At 42.1% G+C, this 23,681-nt stretch overlaps 1 protein-coding gene across 13 annotated transcripts in view; it reads left to right on the forward strand.

Moving 5' to 3' along the window:
- The window catches only part of LOC125464760 (cytoplasmic dynein 1 intermediate chain 1), a 272,641-nt gene that overhangs the window by 188,595 nt on the left and 60,365 nt on the right, over positions 1 to 23,681 (forward strand). For all 13 annotated transcript variants that reach the window (XM_048557615.1, XM_048557596.1, XM_059655073.1 and 10 more), the window contains one exon: positions 19,985 to 20,131. In XM_048557615.1, coding sequence (XP_048413572.1) covers positions 19,985 to 20,131 — 147 coding nt within the window. The remainder of the gene's footprint in view (positions 1 to 19,984; positions 20,132 to 23,681) is intronic.

Here is a 23,681-nt window from a genome sequence, read left to right on the forward strand (position 1 = left end):
GTACGAAGACCAACACAGGTCACAAAATGGCTTTTAAGAGGAGCCAACAAAAAAAGGATAATGAAAGGAAACTTGCAAGTGATATAAAAATTAATTAGGGAGTTTAATTTTATATTTTAAAAAAAAAAGTGACTGGCTGAAAGTACAATCAGCCCACTGAATGTTAAGAGTCAGGATATTGTCAATGACCATGTGTGAATAGCAGACATGCTGAACGATTATTTTGCTTCAGTATTCACATCAGAAAAGAAGGATAGGTTGTTGGACTTCTCAAAGGAAGTAACACAGAATTAGCGGAGGCGATGTTCTAGTTGTATTATCGCTAGACTATTAATCCAGAAATTCAGCTAATGTCTTGGGGTCACCGGTTCAAAACATGCTACGGCAGATGGTGTAACTTGAATTCCATTTCAAAAAAATCAAAAATTAAAAGTCTGTTGATGATTTTGAGTTCCATTGCTGATTGTTGGAAATACCCATCTGCCTCACTAATGTCCTTCAGGGAAGGAAATCTGCCAGCCGTACTTGGTTTGGCTTACTTGTGACTCCAGACCTCCAGCGATGTGGTTGACTCTCAATTGCCCTTTGAAATGACTTGGAGCACCAATCAGTTCAAGGGCAACTTGAGATGGCCAATAAATAGTGGCCAGCCAATGACACTCAAGTCCCAATTGTCGATGCCTTAATCACAATCTTTTAGAGTCATAGAGCTATGCTGCGTGAAAACAGACTCTTCGGTGCAACGTGTCCATGCCAACCAGATATCCTCAATTAATCTAGTCCCATTTGCTGTCCTTTAGCCCCTATCCTTCTTAAACGTTTCCCACTTGTATACCCATCTAGATGCCTCTTAAATGTTGTAATTGTACCAGCCTCCATCACCTCCTCTAACAGTTCATTCCAAACACCCACAATCCTTTGCCTGAAAAGGATGCTCCGTAGGTCTCTCTTAAATCTTTCCTCTTTCAACCTAAGCCTATGCCCTCTAGTTTTGGACTCCCATATGCCAAGGAAATGACCTTGACTATTCACCCTATCCATGCCTCTTGGGTATAGAATGAGCTGCCAGGTGAGGTACAATTACAACATTTAAAAGGCATTTGAATCGGCATATGAATAGGAATGGCTTAGAGGGATATAGGCCAAATGCTGACAAATTGACTAGGTCATATTGAGCTGCCTGATTGGTGCGGACAAGTTGGTCTAGAGGGTCTGTTTCCATGTTGTATGACTCTGATTTTATAAACCTCTATTAGGTCACCACATAGTCTCCGATGCTCCAGGAGAAATAGCCCCAGCCTATTCAGCTTCTCCCGATTGCTCAAAACCTCCAACCTTGCCAACATCTTTGTTAATCTTTTCTGAAGCATTTCAGGTTTAATGACATGTTTGCTATAGCAGGGAGACCAGAAGTTGAACACATATTCCAAAAGTGGCCCAACCAATGTCCTGTACAGCAGCAACATGAAATCCCAAACTCCTGTACTCAGTTGACTGATCAGGGAAGCGTCTTCTGCCTTCATTGTTTACCTGCAACTCCACTTTCAAGGAGCTAGGAACCTGCATTCCAAGGTCTCTCTGTTCAGCAACACTCCCCAGTGTACCATTAAGTGTATAAGTCATGCCCTACCCAAATGTAGCACCTCACGTTTATCTAGATTAAACTCCATCTGTCACTCCTCAGCCCATCAGCCCATTTGATCAAGGCCCTGTTGTACTCTGAGGTAGCCATCTTCGCTGTCCACTGCACTACCAATTCTGGTATCATCTGCAAACTTACTAACCATACCTCCTATGTTGACGTTCCCTAATCAGTCTTTGCCTTCCCAAATGTATATAAATCGTGTCCCTCAGAATCCCCTACAACAACCAGCCCACTACTGATATCAGGCCCATTGGTCTGTAGTTCCCAGGCTTTTCCTTGCCATCTTGCCAAAATAATGGCACCACATTAGAGAACTTCCAGTCTTCTGGCACCTCACCCATGGTTATCAATGATATAAGTATCTCAGCAAGGGGCCCAGCAATTAGAGTTCCTTGGATTCAGGAGTCGTACCTCTGTTAGAAATTTGCTCATGCCACTGTGCTCTTTAAGAAAGGTGACAGAGGGAAACCAGGGAATTATAGACCATTTAGCTTGACCTCTGTGCTGGGGAAGTTGTTGGAATCTTAAATCAAAGATAAGGTAACTGATCACCTCAAAAAATTTCAGTTAATCAGAAGAGTCATCATGAATTCATGAAGAGTACATCATGGAAAACCTCAGGGTTATTTGAAGAGGTGCCAAAGGTGCCGGGCAGAGTTAAGATGGTGCATGTTGTTTATGTGGGCTTACAGAAATCTTTTGATGAGACTGTTTGTTGAAGTGGAAGCCCAAGGGCAAACTACTGACCTGAAAAGAAAATTGGTTGAGTGGCAGGATACAGAGTTATAATAATGAGTAAGTATTCAAGTTGGCAGGATGTGACATTTGGTGCCTTACAGGGATCTGTGTTGGGCCTCACTTCACAATATTCATTAATGACTTGGATAATGGCGTTTAAAAAGCCAAAGATCAAATTTGTTGACAACACAAAAATTAGGCATGCTGTAGACAATGTTGACGACAGCATAAAATTACAACAGATTATTGAAAGATTAGGTGAATGGACAAAGGTATGTGCTCACCTTCAATTTTCTTTACCACTCCCTTGACACCGTACTGTGCATTCTGGTGTGAAGGTCACGTCTTTTCCCATCAGTAGAGTTTGACTGACCTCAGTATCACTCGTTATCACTATAGGCTTGTTCACCGCATCCAAGGGAAATGTGAACATCTTTCCTTTAGATACAAAATACTGGTAACTCTCAGGAATTTGTTTAAATTCATCTTCCCTTTTAGGAATGCCTTGACAGGGATGTTGCAGTAAGGGTTATATTCCAGTCTGCTGTGCTGTCAGTGTGAATCCCAATCTCTGCACAGGGTGAATGTGCCCTGATAAATTCCACTGGTTTTGCCTGTTGCAGTTATCTTGGGTGTGACCTCTGTTTCAGCAGTCGATAAACACAGGTTTTTTTGATTTCATCTTTCATCTCAGCACCACCCTTTCTGTCCTGAGGAGAGTTCCTGGTAATTTTCCCTTTCTTTCATGGGTCTTTAGTTCTTTTTTTGAATCACTCCTTTCCTGTTGGTTGAAGGTGACTAGGGTTTCTTCTGGAATTGGAGATTGTGGATCATGTCATCGTCCGATAAGTTGGCTGTTTGCTTTGACCCTGTCACTCTTCCTTGAGGTAACTTCTTATTGGGAGGGGGATGATGGTTTTTAAACTTTTTGAGAATTGTTTGAATTCTTCATAAGTGGTTTTGTTTTAAGTACCCATCTTCACTGATCAAAAGCAAGCTTCTTAAGCCTTTCAAGTTCCAGGTACGTCTGTTCAGGCCACTTGCTGATGGTGTGGAATTTTTCTTTTAGAGCGCAGCTTCTGTGGCTAAAATGGCCTTTTCTGTATTCAGTAATCAGTCACATTTCCTCAGGAAGAAGGAGTAAACCTGTGTGCTCTCCCTGAAAGGTTATTCTGCATAAAGCCAGCCTTTTTAACTGCTGTGCCACCCGCTCAAAAGTGATTAAGAAACCTCTTACCTCTACCTCCTCAATTAAAAATTAAATGACAAGCTGAGTACCTCCACTGTCAAGTCTGAGCCGGCAGTGTCTTCGTGGGGCACAACAGAGTTTCCGCTCCTCAGCTAAAGCTGTCTTCATTCAAACTCCTTTTCCTTCAGTTTTGCATGAAACTCTTTCCTTGCTGTTTCCTCTCTTTCCCATCGCGCGCGCTCTCTCTCTCTCTCTCTCTCTCTCTCTCTCTCTCTCTCTCTCTCTCTCGTCCTTTTTTACATATATAATTCTAATTTCAGCTGTTCCACGTTTACTTGCTTACCATTACTGTCTCCATTTCATCACCCTCTATTTCCACTTATAAATCATTGGCTACCCTTTTTTTAATATCTTGGATTCTCTGGCCTTCGGGCAAAATTCTAATCCTAAGCACATTGCCACAGCTTGGTACGACTACCGGTGTCCACCTATCACTACCATTCTGCTACCTCCTCCCCTTCCTCTTTATCTGCAGCTCCCCTTACTCCCACATCCAGCCCTGTAGTAGTGTAATACCTGAAATGTTGACTTCTCCTTTCTCCAGATGCCACTTGGCTTGCTGTGTTCTTCTAGTCTCCTGTTCATCTACCTTGTGAAATTTTTTAACTGTTTGATGGACAGAACAATTGAAATGCTCAAAAGCTGGCTTCCCTGATTCTGCTATGAACGTGATGGCATCAAATCCAGTAATTTGTTTTCTTGGACTTTAGTAAAGCCATTGACAAGGTTCCACATTGTAAACTAATTAGTAAAGTTAGATCTCATGGGATTCAGGGTGAACTTGCCAATAGGATACAAAATTGGCTTGAAGGTAGGAGACGGAGTGATGAGATAACAACGTGTAGAGCTGCATCACAGGAGTAGGAAAGCTGACGATTCGGGCCAAGACACATCTTCAGAAATGGAATGATAGTTGTTTTTCGGTTTGGAGGCCTGTGACCAGCAGTGTTCCACATGATCGGTACTGGGTCTACTTTTGTTTATCATTTACGTAAATGATTTAGATGAGAATGTAGGACACATTGTTGTAATTTTGCAGATGACATCAAAATTGGTGGTATAATGGACAGTGAATAAGGTTATTGAAGATTACAAAGAGGTCTTGATCAATTGGATGAATGGGCTGAGGATTGGCAGATGGAATTTAATTTGGATAAATGAGGTATTGCATTTTTGTAATAAAAACAAGGATAGGACTTACACAATTAATGGTAGGACCCTACGACTGTTGTAGAACAGAGACCTAGGGGTTCACATACATAATTCAATGAAATTTGCATCTTAGGCTGCTTAAGAAGGTTTTAACACGCTTGCCTTCATTGAGTATAGGAGTTGGGACGTCCTATTGAGGTTGTACAGACTTTGGTGAGGTCTCTCCTATGTGTAGTTCTGCTCACCCTGTTATAGGAAAAATATTATTAAACTGGAGAGGGTTCAGAAAAGATTTACAAGGATGTTGCTGGGAATGGAGAGTAAAAGATATAACAATAGGCTGAAAAGGCTGAGACTTTTTCTTTACTGGAGCATAAGAGGTTGAGGGGTGACCTTTTGTATAGGTTTTTGAAATCATGAGGGGCATTGACAAGATGAATGATGAGGGTCTTTTCCCTAGGGTGGGGAGTTCAAAACTAGGTGAGAGGAGAAAAGGTTTTGAAAGGACATGAGGGGCAACAATTTTTACATATTGGTTTGTGTGTGGTATGAACTGCCAAAGAGTGTGGTAGATGCAGGTACTGAAACAGTGTTTAAAAGACATTTGGATAAGTTCATGAGTAGAAAAGGCTTGGAGGGAAGTGGGCCGAATGCAGGCAAGTGGGACTATTTTAGCTTGGGAACATGGTCACCGTGGACTGGTTGGACCATAAGGTCTGTGACGCTTTATGACTCTAACGTTTTTGCAGTTGAAATGCAAAATTAAGAAAACCTTTTATACTTCTTGAAATAACTGAACAGTGTCTGGTATCCCATCACCAAATCACCCTTTATTTACATGTGCAGAGTACGTCGACTCTGACCAGCCAGCTCAGAGCCAGTTTCTAGAATCTGGAGACTCTGAGTCTCCTGTAAGGTTTTTTTTGTAGGTATGAGACACAATAAAAAAAACACCAGACGTGTAAATAAATTTATTGATAGTCCACTGCCAGGAAAAGCACCCATGGGACCAAAAAAACAGGAGCAAGCAGAGCCCTGTAGGGGCGATGCCTAAGTGAGTGAAAAGGTGAAGGGGAGAGTAGGGATCAAATTAAAATAAAACTGGAGGTGGAGACTCCTATTTATATGTCAGCCAGAGCTCCCTGATTGGTCCAGCTTAACAGCCCCAATCAGTGTTCGCATAATCAGTTGATCCACCTGGCCACCTTTGTTCCAATCAGTACAGTTCTTATAAAAATCAGTTTCAAAATAGTAATTTTCATACATGGATTCTTTTGTTTAGTATATTGACTCATAACACAGCAAGATTTGCAACATATGCTGACTAAATCCCAGGTGAATCCCTAATTTGTTGGAGCCGGATCCCAGTGGAGGTATCACAATTTGTTGTGGTTCCAAATGGAAACCCCATACTGTTAAACTCCGAGGTGAGGAGGAATGAAAGCTGCTTACTATGTATCCATAGACATCCTTGGCTGCATCAGACCTCACTTTTTTTAAAAAGTCGGATCATGGAATACCTACAGTGCAGCAAGAAGATTTGACTCATTGCTCTCTGAAGAGCATCCCACTGCCCACCCTATCCCTGTAAACTGCTTTTGCCATGACTAATCCATAAAGCCTGCACATGCCTGGACATCATGGGACAATTTAGTATTGTCAATCTAGCCAAGCTGTGCCTCTTTGGACTTTGGGGGGAAATCACAGCACCTAGCTGAAACCCACGCAGACACAGGAGAACATGAAAACTCTACACAGGTATTTTGGAGTTACCAGTATAAAAAACCCTCAGTGCTTCAGCGTTCTGAACCATGGTCCAGCCAATATACATAATAACAGGATAATAAGAAGAGTAGCGGGAGCAATTAGTAATCAACCAGAGGGTCTGTGTGCAGAGGTAGGGGGTGTGGCTGAATGGTTTGCATCTCCTCTTATTGCAGATGCTGCACAAGTTGCAGCGAATGTGAAGGTACAAGGTGGGCTAAAAATTGCTAATGTGAATGTATGAGAAAAAACTGGCTGTATTTTAAGTTCTAGGTCATTGAAATTGAGTAGTATTCATCCATGGTTTCTTGGGAAAATAAACAGGGAAATTTTACTACCTCTAATCATATATTTCCCCCTTAGACATACGGGTTGTTCTAGATGACTTGAAAATTACAGAAGTTGTGCTTTGTTTCTTAAAAAGATGGAAATGTTAAATCTGGCAACTACAGGCTACTTAGTTTAATCTTGTGGTTGGAAAGCTTTTTAGGATTATTATCATGCCAAATATTAAAAGTCACTTGGACAAGATGTAATTAACTAAGAAAAGTCAGGATAGATTTTGAGCAGTTTTTCTGCCGCCTCCGCCTCCATGCTTACTACTTTAACTGTGAGCCCAACCCCCTCTCTACTGACCCCTTCTCCTGCCTCCAACACAAACCCTCCTCCTGAACATGACCCCAAGGCCTCCTGCCCTCCTGATCTTTCCCCCACAGAACGTGCAGCTCTCTGCTCCTTCCGCTCCAATCCCAACCTCACCATAAAACCCGCAGACAAGGGAGGCACAGTTATAGTATGGCGCTGTGGCCAGAGGCCAACTCTCCGACACCACCTCCTACCATCCCCTGGACCATGACCCCACCCCCCTGAGCGCCAAGCCATCATCTCCCAAACCATCCACAACCTCATCACCTCAGGTGACCTCCCACCCATAGCCTCCAACCTCATCGTTCCCCAACCCCGCACTGCCCGCTTCTATCTTCTTCCCAAAAATCACAAACCTGCCTGCCCTTGTCGACCCATTGTCTCCGCCTGCTCCTGCCCCACCGAACCTATCTCCACCTATCTGGACTCCATTTTCTCCCCCTTGGTCCAGGAACTCCCTACCTACGTCCGTGACACCACCCACGCCCTCCACCTCCTCCAGAACTTCCAATTCCCCAGTCCCCAACACCTTATTTTTATGATGGACATCCAGTTCCTATACACCTGCATTCTCCATGCAGATGGCCTAAAGGCCCTCTGCTTCTTCCTGTCCCACAGGCCTGACCAGTCCCCCTCCACTGACCCCCTCATCCGCTTAGCCGAAATCGTCTTCACCCTCAACAACTTCTATTTTGATTCCTCCCACTTCCTACAGACAAAGGGGGTGGCCATGGGTACCCGCATGGGCCCAAAGCTATGCCTGCTTCTTTGTAGGTTACATGGAACAATCCCTCTTCCGTACCTACACTGGCCCTAAACCCCACTCTTCCTCTGTTACATTGATGACTATATCGGCACCGCTCATGCTCCTACGTGGAGCTCAAACAGTTCATCCACTTCACCAGCACCTTCCACCCCAACCTCAAGTTCATCTGGACAATCTCTAATACCTCTCTCAACTTCCTGGACCCCTCTGTCTCCATCTCGGGCAACCACCTAGAAACCGATATCCATTTCAAGTCCACTGACTCCCACAGCTACCTAGAATACACCACCTCCCACCCACCTTTCTGCAAAAATGTCCATTGAATAAAAGTGGCAGTGGCAGCATGGATATGAATTTCACAGTGATGTGAAACATGAAACAAAGTAGTGGTGATCAATCGCTTTTTGCACCGGAGAAAATATGAATGGGCTTTCACAGGGGTCAGTACAATGACCTTTATTTTCTTGATATCTAGTCATGAGCTAAACTTGTGTGTTGAGAGCATAATTTCAAAGGATGCGATGATGTCAAAATTTGATAGTAATGCAAACAGTGAAAAGGATGGTGATGGACATCAAGGGGCCATAGGCAGGCAAGCGGACAGTTGGCTGATGTAAGTTAATGCAGAGAATTGCCAAGTGATACGTTTTGGTAGAAAGAATGAGCAGAGATAGCATAAACTAGAGGGTACTGGAACAGACTGACAGACCTAGGTTGTGCACAACATTGAAGATGGTAGTGCAAGTTGAAAAAGTGGTTAAAAAGCCAAAGTCGTCTTGGGCTTCATAAATAGAAGGTTGGGATATGACAGGTAGGGGAGTTATGCTGAAACTCTATAAATATTGGTTTAACCTCAACTGGAATATTATGTCAAATCCTGAACACCATGTTTTATAATGGATGTTGAGCATTCGAGAAGATAATGGAAAAATGTACAGAATTATTTCGAACATGAGAGACTTGAGTTTTGAGAATTGATCAAAGTTGGGGCTAATTTGTTTAGTGAAGAGCAACTTGAGAGATGATTTGATAAAGGCGCTGTTCTCTGAAGGTTAGAGAACCAGAGAATCCAGATTTAAGGTGACTAGCAAAAGAACCACGGCTGACATGAGGTTTGGGATGGAATGTGGTAGAGATAGGTTCAATTGTTGCTCTGGGCAGGAAATTGATTTTGAACTGAAGATAGTACATGCAGACAGTTATTGGAAAAGAGCAGTGGAATAGGACTATCTAAGTTGTTCTTGCAGAGAACCATAACGGACAGACTGGCCAAATAATATTCTGTGCTGTAACCATTTTGTGATTTGTTGCAACTTTACCACTGGTCAAGAGGCCAGACTCTTTGATTCACAGAATTCCGGCAGTGTGGAAGCAGACCATTTGTCCCATCAAGTCCACACAGACCCTCTGAAGAGCATTCCACCCAGACGCACCCCTTCCCCTCTTCTTGTAGCACTGTATTTCATATGGCTAATCCACCTAACCACCTTTGGAAATGGTCATTGCCTGGTGTTTGTGTGGTGGGAATGTTACTTACCACTTATCAACCCAAATCTGAACTTCGTACAGATCTTGCTGAATTTTGGGCTGTGACAGGTTCATTGTCTGAGGAGTTGTGAAAAGAAAAGAATGTAGTTCCATCATCAACAAATATCCTGACTTCTGATTTAATGAGAGTGGCAGGTCGTTGATGAAGCAGATGGTTGGGCCTAGGACATTACCCTGAGTGACATGCACTGATGTCCTAGGGGTGAGATGTTTGGCCTCTCATGCAGGTTGTGGTGCTTTCCGGTGGAGAATGTTTCTCCTGATTTCTATTCACTTCAGTTTTGCAAGAGCTCCTACTTACTAGAATTGGTCAAATTCCACCTTGAAATCAAAGGCAATGATATACATCTATCTCCCCACGGGAAAGGCATGATGAATTTTGAAGCTGAGATTCTTTCTGGTTATATCAGGACCAAACCAAAAAAAAGGAAGTTGATAGAATCGAAGGCTCAAAACTATTGGTAGTCCAAAGAAGGGTAACAAGGGATTGTTTAAAAAAGAAATTAGGGGAGTTAACATTCACCATGGGTAATATTAAGGAAAATCCAAATCCAAATCCAAATCCATTTATAAATATGGTACAAGAGAATAAAGAGTGAGAGTCAAGGGTGCCATTAGAAACCTCAGTAGCAATCTATATGGGAGCCGGATGACACTTAAGAACAACAACATAAGTATAGAAATCAGGAAGGGTTGTGTGATTAACTTAAACAAGTTAACATTGAGGGATAGGAAGTGCTCGCAGACTTGAAAGTGGTCAAAGTCCCTTTCCTAGGATTTGGTGCTGCAACCTTGCTGTTCGTTGTGTACATTAAGGATCGAAGCATGAATGTAGGAGATATGATCAGTTAGTTCACAGATGACAGAAAATTTGGTGGTGTGGTAAATTGTGAGGGGAAAAAGCCTGAGACTACAGAACAATACAGATGGACTAGACAAATGAATTGAACAGCAGCAGATGGAATTTAATCCTGAAAAGTTGTGAGGTAATGTATTTTGGGAGGACTAGCAAGACAAAGGGGTACAGTTTGAATGGTATGGCTGTAGGAAGTACAGAGGATCGAGGTATTTTGGTGTGCATGTGAATTGAAGTCATGTTGAATACTTATCTTTATTCATCAAAGCATTGCATACAAAACCAAGGTGGTTATGTTGGAGCTGTTTCTAGCAGCAATGGCCTCACTGATGTTACAGAGAGTGCAGGAGAGATGCACCAGGATGTTGTCTGGATTGGAGAGATTAGATAGGCTAGGTTGCTCTTATTAGACAAGAGAAAGCTGAGGAGTGTCCATTTGAGGCTTACAAAATTCTGAGGGGTACAGACAAGGTAGGTACCCTGAAACATTTTCCCCTTAAGAGAAGGGCCAATAGTCGGAGACACAGTTTTAAGGTAAAGGCCAGGAGATTTAGAGAGGTTTGAGGAAAGAATTTTTCATCTAGAGGTTTGTTATATAGAAGAGAAGAATAAAATCCCTGCAGTGTGAAAACAGGCCCTTCACCCAACAAGGCCACACCGACCCTCAGAGCATCCCACCTAGACCCATCCCTATCCCCCTTTAACCCCCCTAATCTAGACATCCTTTGAACAGAACGGGCAATTTAGCATGGCCAATCCACCTAACCTGCACGTCTTTGGACTGTGGGAGGAAACCAGAGCACCCAGAGGAAACCTGGAACTTGCTGCGTAAAATGGTTGTAGATGCAAATATCCTCAAGATAGTTAAGGTTTTGGATGAGCACATGAAACACCTTAGCATACAAGGCTGTTAACCTAATACTGAAAAATGATATTCAAATCACTGGATGTTTGATGACCAACATTAACACAAAGGGCTGAAGGGTCTCGTTCCATTCTATAAAAACTTAGCTCTGACGCAATCTGCATATTGATGAGCAGATTATTGATTAAATGCTGATTGGGTAACATAGGTAAGACACCTTCCAGGTATTTTTAATCAACCATGATCACGCCACTGGAGCTGGTAAGAGGCTACCACTTGCGTCATGAGAACCCTCAATGATACCAATCATTCTGCTGACTATTTAAAGTACTTATGAGGTACAGTATGTCTAGATATTGTTTCTCTGAAAGCACACACATGAAAATAATCCAGTGCCCTACAAATATTGGTCTTCTCATTGTCTTTAATCCAGTTCATTAAAAGTATATTAACAGGCTAATAATTGTTAGATTGAATTTGACTTGTGTTTTATGGACTGGTCATAATTGCAACAAGTAGTTTAGCTTTACAAGAAAAGCTTGGCTAGGTTTGTAAACATTTCTGGAGCACAAGTTTTCAACTGAACAGCCACAGTAGTTTCAGAGTCCATTGCCTGTTTTGTTTACGCTTAGCCATTTGATAGCATTGCAAAAGGAACTGAACTGGCTGAAGACTGATATCTGTTATGGTGAGAACTTCAAGATGAAATCAAAATAGATTATCAACTCAATTCTGTATGATATAGCTGCAAATGTTTCTGCTTTGTGCTTTAGTTTGCAGGGCTCTGCCATGGTTGAGGATGATGATGTATTGAAACAAGTTAACAAATATGATTTTATACTTTTCTCATTTAACTTCAATATTATACTTTCTTGTATCTCATTGCATAAGATCTTTTCAGAAATATTTAAGTGAGGTACCATGAAAGCTCATTTGTTCAACCATGTTGGTGGTCTGTCTTTATAGCTTTATATGTGGATAATATCAACTTTATTTGATATTCAAAGTTTTCTATGATTTGAAGGAGTGGCAGACAGACAGTAAGATTAACTGGATCCAATAGAAAGGTTATTTTGTGAGCATGCTGTGGGATTCTGTGCTCAGAGCAGACATTTAGACCACATCAGGGAAATTTGTTAAGTCTCTGATTTTGTTTTTAAACCTCGCGATGCCCACAAACCATCTGCATCCTGTGTAATCAGTCCCCTATTATTTAATCCTGGTGGGGTCCACACACATTGAAGAATCTGTCATCTATAAAAATGTTGTATGCTGCATTTGCTGATGCTAATTCATTTTTTCTCATTTGTTGTAACAATAGAAAGTTTAATAACATCAACGTATCACACCTTTAATAGGGTGAATCCACCCAATCTGTAGAAGAGTCTTGATTGGAATATTAAACTCAATTGAATGTGCTTTCATAACAAAACCTTAAACAGGATAAAGAATTTTTCAGTTTTTTCTAACGTAAACTTAAAGCAAATTTGGTGCACACTAAGTGATCTGATCTTTCTTAAGTATAGGTGACAAGCACAGTAAGCATGCATGGCAACTCCAAAACTTGTGGCATTGTTTAGTAGCTTTTCAAAGAAAAATCTGGCAACTCAAAGCCAGATGCAATGGAGAAAAAGTGCTGAATAACCCAAACCCTGAGTATCCAAGGTTGCCTCTTCAATTATTTTCCTTCAATAACATTTCTAGAATGAAGTACTTTGGAATAAAGTGTTTTGGAATCAGCTTGTGTAAAGTGTTTTTTTAATCCTATGATATCCAAATCCACAACTTCAAATATAATGTGAAAAGAAACAGCAATAGTGGAAGTGGAATATAAATGTATTACTGCATAAAATACATATAATACCTATCTGTTGCATAATAGGGTTGCAATTGCAATACTCAAAAATGCAGTGGTTGCATTGGCATGTTCAACATTTTTTTGAAGGGGATTATTAAATCTGGTGCAAAATTATTATCAGTAAGGAGGTCGAAGGGGCAGAACGTTTTCTGAAATTTATTGATACGTCTGGATTTTTCCATAGCCTTGTTTCATTTTATCATATCATATATGTTGTATATACAGTAGTTAGAGCGACTTTAAGGACAGTAGAGCAGAGCAGGATATTATTTTGTAGAGGTAGAGCTGATCCCATTTTAGACTGTACCTCACAAAGCAAAGTTGGTAATAGCTAAACGGAGTCTGATTCATGGTGTCAGTGTTGTTTGGAGACAAAATTGTATAGAATAAGAAATGTCTGAAAGTTTTGGTTTCCAAATCAGATACATCATTAAGTGTCGTCTTTCTTGTTTTTTGAAAACCGGGGATACAGTATTGTTCTAATTTGTTTTTGTCTTTATTGATGATATCTTCCATGTCGTTATGACTATAAGATGATAATTCTGACAGCAAGACAATTTCACAATACAGAGCCATATTTGAGATGACATTCAATTTGGAAGATTTGAAATTTTGTGTATTTTTCAATATCTTAACATTTAATTGTTTTTTTTTAAATTGATAAACACATATCTGACATGGTGTATACCTTTTCAGTTTTTTGACAGTAGCATCAGTCTATTCTCTACTGCTGTGATTGCTTCATACTTATTTATAGTGTGTGTGTACTTGCTGGCTTGTGAAACCCGATTGTCACTTCCTGATCTATGGTGACATTACACAAGATGCTGCTTCCCAAGTTGCTTGATGGAATTCAGCTCTATTCCTTCTTTGATGCTTGATGGTCTGTATTCTTCTTGGGGTTCAATCTGATGCAAGACTTCAGTATTCTTTAAAGTGATTTTCATTCCAAAGAGTTGAGCCACTTTGGAAAATTGTGATCTTATAAGTTGCAGGTCTAACCGATTGTGGGATAGAAGACTGCACAGTTATCAGCAAAAGAAGTTAATGAATGAGTTTTTCTTGTGACTTTGTGTAAGCCTGAAGACACCTGAGGTTGAAAAGACCGCCATCTGACCACAGTGATATTTAAAGTCCCTTTTTAAGGTCTTCTCTTACCTGCTGCAGCAACATGCTGAAGAAGATGATGAATAAGATTGGGGCCAGCATACATCCATGTTTCATGTCATTGGCAAATCAGAAGGCACTTGAGAGGCTGCTATTGTGTTTGTCTGTCTGTAACTGTTTCTCATGACACTGTTTCATGGCCAGGAACCCAGGTGGGCGTCCCAAGATTTTCACAGGTTTTCCAAAATCACATCCCTGCATGCAGTGTTAAATTTGTAGACAAGGTCTACAGAATTAGCTTTTATATTGCTCAAGGAACTTTTCTTATTTATCTGAATGCAGATACCAAATCCAGGATACCTCTATTTGTACTGATGCTACCTTGATTCTCTGGGAGGTTTTTGTCTGCAATGGTAGTGATAAGTCTCTTTTGAAGCATTGTAGCCAGCAATAGAAGGGAGTGTGATCCACATTAGTAGGTGCAATCTGACTTTTCTCCTATATTTTTACACAAGGTGATTTGTCCCCTAATTTTAAAGCATTGTCCCCTAATTCTGGACTCATCACAAAAAGAAGCTTTCTTACTTCACTCCATCTGTTTGATTTTTACCCACTCAGGTAACCTACCTATACTATTTGTTATGAAATCTACATAACACTCTTGCCTCCTATCTTCTGTTATTGCATATTTAACTACAATGCTTTGAAACCCTCAAAATGTCATTGATATACATTTTTAAAAATTGATGGCCCAGCGTAGTTCCCTGCGGGTCCCCATTAGTCATATCCTGCTGACCTGGAAAATGTTGGAGGACAATGCGTGCTTTATGGTACATTTGGTTTATTTTCCTCTTATCAGGTTCACTGGGCTCAGTGAGTCGGCTGAGTTGTCTTTTTATTATTTCACGCATTTCTTGGATTTCCTTGTCTTTTCAATCAACTTGATATTAGTTCTTTTTGGTGCTAGGTTTGAAGATCTTGTAGAAAGTATCTAGAACTACAGTTTTGTGTTCCTAGAATTTTTCTGGAATGGCATTAGTGATGAGGTCAGGGTATTCTGGTCTGTTCTGGTTTGTAACTTGATTTACTTTCTATATGTGTATCTGGTTTCTGGGTACCCCCTCCCATGCCATACTGTCATTACCAACTCTGGCACTGAAATTGCCAAGGATGATGATCTTATCCTTGTGGGGAATTTTGGATGGTTCATCGAGGTATACGGAGAACTGTCAACCAGGTTAGAGCATAAATGGTGATTGATTTGCATTTGGTTGTTCTTTGAGGGGAAGGCACAGGGAATTGATGTGTTCAGAATGGCCAATCGACTGACTTTAAAGATTGCCAGAAATAGTTTTCTTCACTGTGAATCCAAAGCCAAAGATGTTTTTTTCAGCTTGAGTTCTACCTGACCAACAGAGGGTGACAGTCAGAATTTTGTCAGTCTGTCTTACTTTGAAAAACAGACTTCATTCAAGGCTGCTGCTAGTTAGGCGAGAGTATGGGTCACCAAGATTGAAGGTGACTGTTGTCATCAGAGTTGAGCATAGTTCTCTTGTCCCAAGAACTGACTTTTAGAAATTTTCTTCATTTTCACCTTTTGAAATTAAGTTAGGAGTCTACTTTCTCTTTGTCACAGTTTGTTCACATTAAGAAATGCCTGTTGACTACAACAAACCAAGTGGATGGATGAGCATTTGTTTAACCCCTCTCCAATGCAGGAGGAGCAGTGCTGACCTTCAAAACGTTGTTTAGTTAGAGGGTAGTACTGAGTGAAGTTGTCACCTCTAGGTCATATAAGTATTCTGAGCTGCCTGTTTGCAGGATTGGAACTGTGCTTTTTTTTGCCCGTTTCCCAATGCTTCTGGATTTACTTGTTGGAGGTTGGGTTCCTTCGTTCCTATGCAAAGATGGAGTACATTTTGTGCTGACTGCGCCCACCTTTTGAGCCTAGAACTCATTTGTTGTGACCCAACAAACTAGTGTGATGGTAGTGCAGTCTCCAAACTGTAAGTTAGGATTCAGAGTTTTCATCTCAGTGAGCTATGACCAAGGGTTGAAGAGACTGTCTTCTGTTGCTATTTTAACAATAACGTGGAATATAATGTGGCACATTCTTGATCAAGAAGGTGATGACTGTTTTGGTCTTGTAAACTGCTTGTATTCTTCTGGCCAGACCATTTTCTTTATCAAGGATGATGTACTGCTTGTGATTTCTCTCCTCACTATGTTTTGCCCATCAGTTGAGATGATGTAGTGCTTGAGCCATTGATGAGAGTTGGATGTGGATGACAAACAATGATTCCATCCAATCCAATGAGTGGAATGTAGCCAGCTGAAAGTACAATGGCACTGACTCTATTTTAGCACCTCATACATCCCAAAATCTTTAGATAGTAAGAGTTTACTTTGCCTTTTATACTCTGTTAGATTCTTTTTAATAAAAACACTAAAATTCCACTGCAGGTTCTAAGACCTCTGAATGAAAGCTAAACATAAGATGCATTTTTAGAGAAATAGAATTGAAAGAATCTAGACAGCATTAGGAATGCTATGACAAGTTTTGATCTCGATGTTGTGAAAGGTGTACAAAGCCACTGGTAAGATGCCAAACAAAATCACAGAAATGGCTTCAGAACTGATGATTGATACCTATATTGAATGTACTGAGGTCATTTTCTAATGAAATGTTCAGGTTGAGGAATGACCTTTATAGACTGCTTTTTAGTAAAGAATGTGGATGTTTTTATGGGGCATTTTCAGGTAGAACCAAAATTAGGGAGCTTAAATAAAATCATTATTAGTAGAATTTGGGAGAGGTTTGTTTTTAACTGGAGTGGTTAGACTATCATAATTACTACCACATGAAGTAATTAGCATATGATCCTTTTAAGGGGAAACTATTACATTGAGCAGAATGAAATAAAAGGCTATATGGAAGGAATGAGATAGTGATACAGATGGGAAGCTGGTCTGTTTGCACCTTCACAGACTAGTTGGACCAAACAACCTGTTTTTGTGCTGTTCTATGTGTTGAAACAAATTATATGCCACCCAGGGAAACCTGTTGGGTTCTAATTTGAGAGGCATATAAGTAATACTGAGGGAGACAAATTGTAACTTAACAGGTAATTTGGGCTAAACTCCTTACATAAAATTTAGGCTTTTTGTTTTAATAGTCTTTCATTCAGATTAGATCACACAAACTACTTATAGTTTCAGGGGATTTTATTCTTGAAGTTTTCGTGCATGTTAGAAAATTAGTCATTAAGAGTTAATCTTGGTTATTATAGTATCAGAGATAATGGGAACTGCAGATGCTGGAGAATTCCAAGATAATAAAATGTGAGGCTGGATGAACACAGCAGGCCAAGCAGCATCTCAGGAGCACAAAAGCTGACGTTTCGGGCCTAGACCCTTCATCAGAGAGGGGGATGTGGAGAGGGAACTGGAATAAATAGGGAGAGAGGGGGAGGCGGACCGAAGATGGAGAGTAAAGAAGATAGGTGGAGAGAGTGTAGGTGGGGAGGTAGGGAGGGGATAGGTCAGTCCAGGGAAGACGGACAGGTCAAGGAGGTGGGATGAGGTTAGTGGGTAGCTGGGGGTGCGGCTTGGGGTGGGAGGAAGGGATGGGTGAGAGGAAGAACCGGTTAGGGAGGCAGAGACAGGTTGGACTGGTTTTGGGATGCAGTGGGTGGGGGGGAAGAGCTGGGCTGGTTGTGTGGTGCAGTGGGGGGAGGGGATGAACTGGGCTGGTTTAGGGATGCAGTAGGGTTAGGGGAGATTTTGAAACTGGTGAAGTCCACATTGATACCATATGGCTGCAGGGTTCCCAGGCGGAATATGAGTTGCTGTTCCTGCAACCTTCGGGTGGCATCATTGTGGCAGTGCAGGAGGCCCATGATGGACATGTCATCTAGAGAATGGGAGGGGGAGTGGGAATGGTTTGCGACTGGGAGGTGCAGTTGTTAGTTGCGAACTGAGCAGAGATGTTCTGCAAAGCGGTCCCCAAGCCTCCGCTTGGTTTCCCCAATGTAGAGGAGGCCGCACCAGGTACAGTGGATGCAGTATACCACATTGGCAGATGTGCAGGTGAACCTCTGCTTAATGTGGAATGTCATCTTGGGGCCTGGGATGGGGGTGAGGGAGGAGGTGTGGGGACAAGTGTAGCATTTCCTGCGGTTGCAGGGGAAGGTGCCGGGTGTGGTGGGGTTGGAGGGCAGTGTGGAGCGAACAAGGGAGTCACGGAGAGAGTGGTCTCTCCGGAAAGGAGACAGGGGAGGGGATGGAAAAATGTCTTGGGTGGTGGGGTTGGATTGTAAATGGCGGAAGTGTCGGAGGATAATGCGTTGTTGGCGGAAGTGTCGGAGGATAATGCGTTGTACAATGCATTATCCTCCGACACTTCCGCCATTTACAACCCGACCCCACCACCCAAGACATTTTTCCATCCCCTCCCCTGTCTGCTTTCCGGAGAGACCACTCTCTCCGTGACTCCCTTGTTCGCTCCACACTGCCCTCCAACCCCACCACACCCGGCACCTTCCCCTGCAACCGCAGGAAATGCTACACTTGTCCCCACACCTCCTCCCTCACCCCCATCCCAGGCCCCAAGATGACATTCCACATTAAGCAGAGGTTCACCTGCACATCTGCCAATGTGGTATACTGCATCCACTGTACCCGGTGCGGCTTCCTCTACATTGGGGAAACCAAGCGGAGGCTTGGGGACCGCTTTGCAGAACACCTCCGCTCAGTTCGCAACAAACAACTGCACCTCCCAGTCGCAAACCATTTCCACTCCCCCTCCCATTCTCTAGATGACATGTCCATCATGGGCCTCCTGCACTGCCACAATGATGCCACCCGAAGGTTGCAGGAACAGCAACTCATATTCCGCCTGGGAACCCTGCAGCCATATGGTATCAATGTGGACTTCACCAGTTTCAAAATCTCCCCTTCCCCTACTGCATCCCTAAACCAGCCCAGTTCATCCCCTCCCCCCACTGCACCACACAACCAGCCCAGCTCTTCCCCCCCACCCACTGCATCCCAAAACCAGTCCAACCTGTCTCTGCCTCCCTAACCGGTTCTTCCTCTCACCCATCCCTTCCTCCCACCCCAAGCCGCACCCCCAACTACCCACTAACCTCATCCCACCTCCTTGACCTGTCCGTCTTCCCTGGACTGACCTATCCCCTCCCTACCTCCCCACCTACACTCTCTCCACCTATCTTCTTTACTCTCCATCTTCGGTCCGCCTCCCCCTCTCTCCCTATTTATTCCAGTTCCCTCTCCCCATCCCCCTCTCTGATGAAGGGTCTAGGCCCGAAATGTCAGCTTTTGTGCTCCTGAGATGCTGCTTGGCCTGCTGTGTTCATCCAGCCTCACATTTTATAATCTTGGTTATTGTTCTGTTTAATTTTAATTTAATGTTGATCTGGATATCCAGTAATCCAATTGAAAATTGGGTCCAAATTTTGTATCTGAACCTGCTTGGGTTCAGTATGTGGAATAATTGTTATTCCAGACATTTTTTAAAAATCCAGTGTATTTTTTTGAAGAGACAACATGAAATGGGCATAAAGCAGTAATTAGAGAGAATGAAATAAATGACTCTCATCAATTATTTGTGACACAACCAGAGGAAATCCTGGGGCTGAAAGATTTCATTCTTGTAATGTAAAATAATTTATGTAGTTTTTCCTGCATGATCTTGCTAAGATTGTTGATACTGAGTGCTTATTTTATTTGATGAACCTAATTCTAACCATTGTTTATTGGTTATGTGCAGTCTCCTGTAATGTCGGTCTGCTTTGCCCGATTCCACCCAAATTTAGTAGTTGGTGGTACGTACTCTGGACAAATTGTTCTTTGGGATAACCGCAGCCACCGACGAACTCCAGTTCAACGTACACCTCTTTCTGCTGCAGCTCACACAGTGAGTAAAATATTCCTGAAATTTGACCATTTTATTGAACTGTTTTTCTTCACCTCTCCAACGTAATTCATTCAGCAAATAATTATGCATGTTTTGGAGCTTGGAATTGGGTGGCAAAGTGACTGGAGACATAACCACCATTAGTGGAACATATAAAACCAGGAATGCTCATGAGACTAGAATTAGAAGGAAAGATATGTAAATGTGGGGCCTGGAGGAGATTGCAAGTATAGAGTGGTGAAGCATGGAGAGATATGAAATTAAGAATGAGTATTTAAATTCATGGTGTCTTTTAATCAATAAATGTAGGTCAACATTTACAGGGATGATAGGTGAATGGGACTTGGAATAAGCTTAGGAGGGATTTGGATGATCTCATGTTTACCAGACAGAGATGCATTGGAATTGTTGAATCTCACTGTAATAAATGTATGAATCATAGCTTCAGCAGCAGGTAAACCTAGACAGACAAAGTTTGATATAACAGTGTGAAACTGTAGGAGCACACCAGGCTAACCAGGTCCTGACCCGAAACATCAACTTTCCTGCCCCTCTGATGCTGCCTGGTGTGCTGTGCTCCTCAGCTCCACACTCTTGTTATCTCTGACTCCAGCATTGGCAATTCTTACTATCTGTGGACAAGGTTTGATGTTCTGGCTATGGAGCGAGGGAAGAGACTATTGCAGATGCTGGAATCTGAACTAAAAACGAAAAATAGCAGAGATTATAGCCGGTCAGGCCGCATCCTGGACTGAATCTGTGGCCAAGAGCACATCAAGCCAAGATTGCAAACAAACTAGTTGAGTGCCAGATTGTTGCACATCAGAAAGATGCAATCATTGATTAGGGATTGGAGTTTGGAGCTTGGAGCAGAGACTAGGAATAATGAAGCCTTTCTTTCAGAGTTTAATTTGAGAAAATTTTGCCTTGTCCAGTATAAGATGCTGGATACACACCCTAATAAGTTAAGTACCAGTGAAAGAATTGAGAGGGGTATCAGTGGGGTACAGCTGGGTTCCATCATAGTAAACGTGACAACAAATGTTGCTGTTTCGGATTATGTCACCACATGTTTGAGAAGTAGGAGGGGACCAAGGAGAGATCCTCTCTGAATATTAAGTATAGTGATGTTAAAGCAGAAACAGATGCCATTGCAAGTGATTTGTTGCCTACTATTAGATAAGAATGGAGCTAACTGAGAGCAGCCACAGAGCTGGAAAACCATGGAGAAACTTTGGAGAAGGTGGCTTAGTCAACCATATCAGAGGCTGCAGATGGGTTGAGAAAGAAGAGGAGAGAAAGTTACTTCTGTTAGAATGCCATTGATCATTTTAAGCATCAGTTTTCTATGGTGGGTGGGACCACACCGGATTGGAAGGCTTCAGACACGCTTCAGGCTCCATGAAAAGGTGGACATAGGTTGAGAGGCAACAGCACTTCCAAGAACTTTGGAGAGGAGAAGGATTTGGGCAGATTGTCCGCAGGCCTTGCAATTCAAGGTTTGATTTTTTTTTTGAGTAGAGAGATGATTATAAAAATTTGGGAGGAGGAAAGGGTGATCTCTAGATTTAGGTATATTGTCACATGTATATAAGAATACAGTGATTTTTACGGTGTTATGTGCAAAGTGTCACCATTCTCCGCCATCTTGAACCAGTGAATACAGTACAAGATTATATTGCAGTAGACTTCATCTTCCTCCTTTCTGGTTGCTCCTGTGTTGTTTGACATTGATCGGGGTCTCGGTAATGGTCTCCAGAGTCTCTGGAGCAGGCTTTGGTGCCCTGGTTATGGGCCTCCGCCATCGCCACTCCTGAGACTGCCACGTTCAAACGGGAGCCATGGCCCTGGGGATGTGCAATCTCTATACCTTCTGTCCCCATCCAACACACCTTCAGGTGCTGCCGCCGGTCATCGATTGTCGGGGTCCTCCACTTCTGCTCCTTCAGGCACCCGGGCCTAGCTGTGGACCTGCAGTTTCAATTTAGCCTGCGAGTCTGGGCTGTGGGAGTCAGCCTGGCACCTGCTCCTCACTCGCCAGGAGACCTCAGCCGAGGTGGGGACGTGTTTGCCTCGTTGTGACATTGCTGCCGCCTGACGCCTCCTCTTTTATCCTTCACTTGGCCTCAGCTGCTGCCACTCTCCAGGCTTTAAAGAAGTGAAAATGAAGAAAAGCACACAACAAAAAAAGTAAAAATAAAAAGAAAAAAAAACAAGGCAAAGGAGAGAGCTTGAGCCCCAGCTCTGCCCTGTTACTCCACCATCTTGAAAATTTGTAAAATTGACATGTGAAGGTAGAGAACTGTTGACTGAATTAGCAAGCATTGGGATTAGTGTGGGAATACTGATTAGTCAGTCGTTCTGTGGGAATAGGATTAAGGGAACAGGAGTTAGATCTCAAGACCATGGTGAAACTAGAGAGAGCACGAGGGGAGATAGCAAGCAAACTTGAGAGAGTCTTCAGGTCTAGGTGAGGAAGTCACTTGACTTTAATCTGGAAGCAGAAATTGATTGGATGGAAATATGGACAAAATAACTCATTAATGACAAGGTGTAGAGCTGGATAAACACAGCAGGCAAAGCAGCATCATAGGAGTAGGATGGTTTTGATCTCATTGACAAAAACTATCCAGATGTTACTTGCTCTTGTTCTTGGAAGTGTGAGTAAGGGAGACAGTGGAGGGACTTTAGAACATTCTTTGCACCTGTGCATTCCAGGATGATGCTAGAATAGTAAGGAGTTTTAATAGGTGATAACAACAGGATCCAATAGTGTTTTACATGAACTTGCCAGCTCTGATTATGAATGGCTAAATCACAAATCTGCTTCCCTTATACTTAAGGAAGCACACCAGGGGAAATGGCTAGTGTGAGAGACTGTATTAATTTATCAGGAATGAGGACAACAAGGAGAGCACATTGAGAAAATTAGTAACTGCAGTAATGTTGTGGCTAATGGAGGACCACGGGCTGGATGTTGAAGTCGATGTATAAAGTGATCAGTCAAATTGTTATGTATGGTTATTTATGTTTCAACAAAATTCACATTTATGGCTGCTAGTTGATTTTCCATGAAGTTACCTACAGGAATCTAGATCAGCTATAGTTTTCAAAGGGAATTGGATTAAAGGGTGAGCAAGTGAGAAGCCTTCACAACTTGTACCGCTTCCTTCAAAAACTTGTCTCTGTTTCTGCGCTTCATTTAAAGTGTACAATTTTTTAATATTGTCTCTTGTAATATTTCCTATTGAAATTAATGACCTTTTATAGTTTTACGGGCATTGATTTATGGAATATAATAGCTGAACTATTCAATATTTTCCCAGCAAAAGTGACTTTGAAGTAATAGTACATCAGTATTGATACTATCCCCAGAAACTCCGCCTGCTGTTGTTAAATCTTTTTACCATAATTTTCTGTCCGTATTTCCATTAAAAATTCTTGTACCCGTATTTATGATGGAAATTGGAAATGTGTTGAACTGTAATTGTATCCCGTCTCTATTGTGGTGCCTGTTTAGCATTGCTTTGTTTCCGGTTTCTAACTCTCT

This window comes from Stegostoma tigrinum, chromosome 2 (genome assembly GCF_030684315.1).
Source record: "Stegostoma tigrinum isolate sSteTig4 chromosome 2, sSteTig4.hap1, whole genome shotgun sequence".
Classification (NCBI taxonomy): domain Eukaryota; kingdom Metazoa; phylum Chordata; class Chondrichthyes; order Orectolobiformes; family Stegostomatidae; genus Stegostoma; species Stegostoma tigrinum.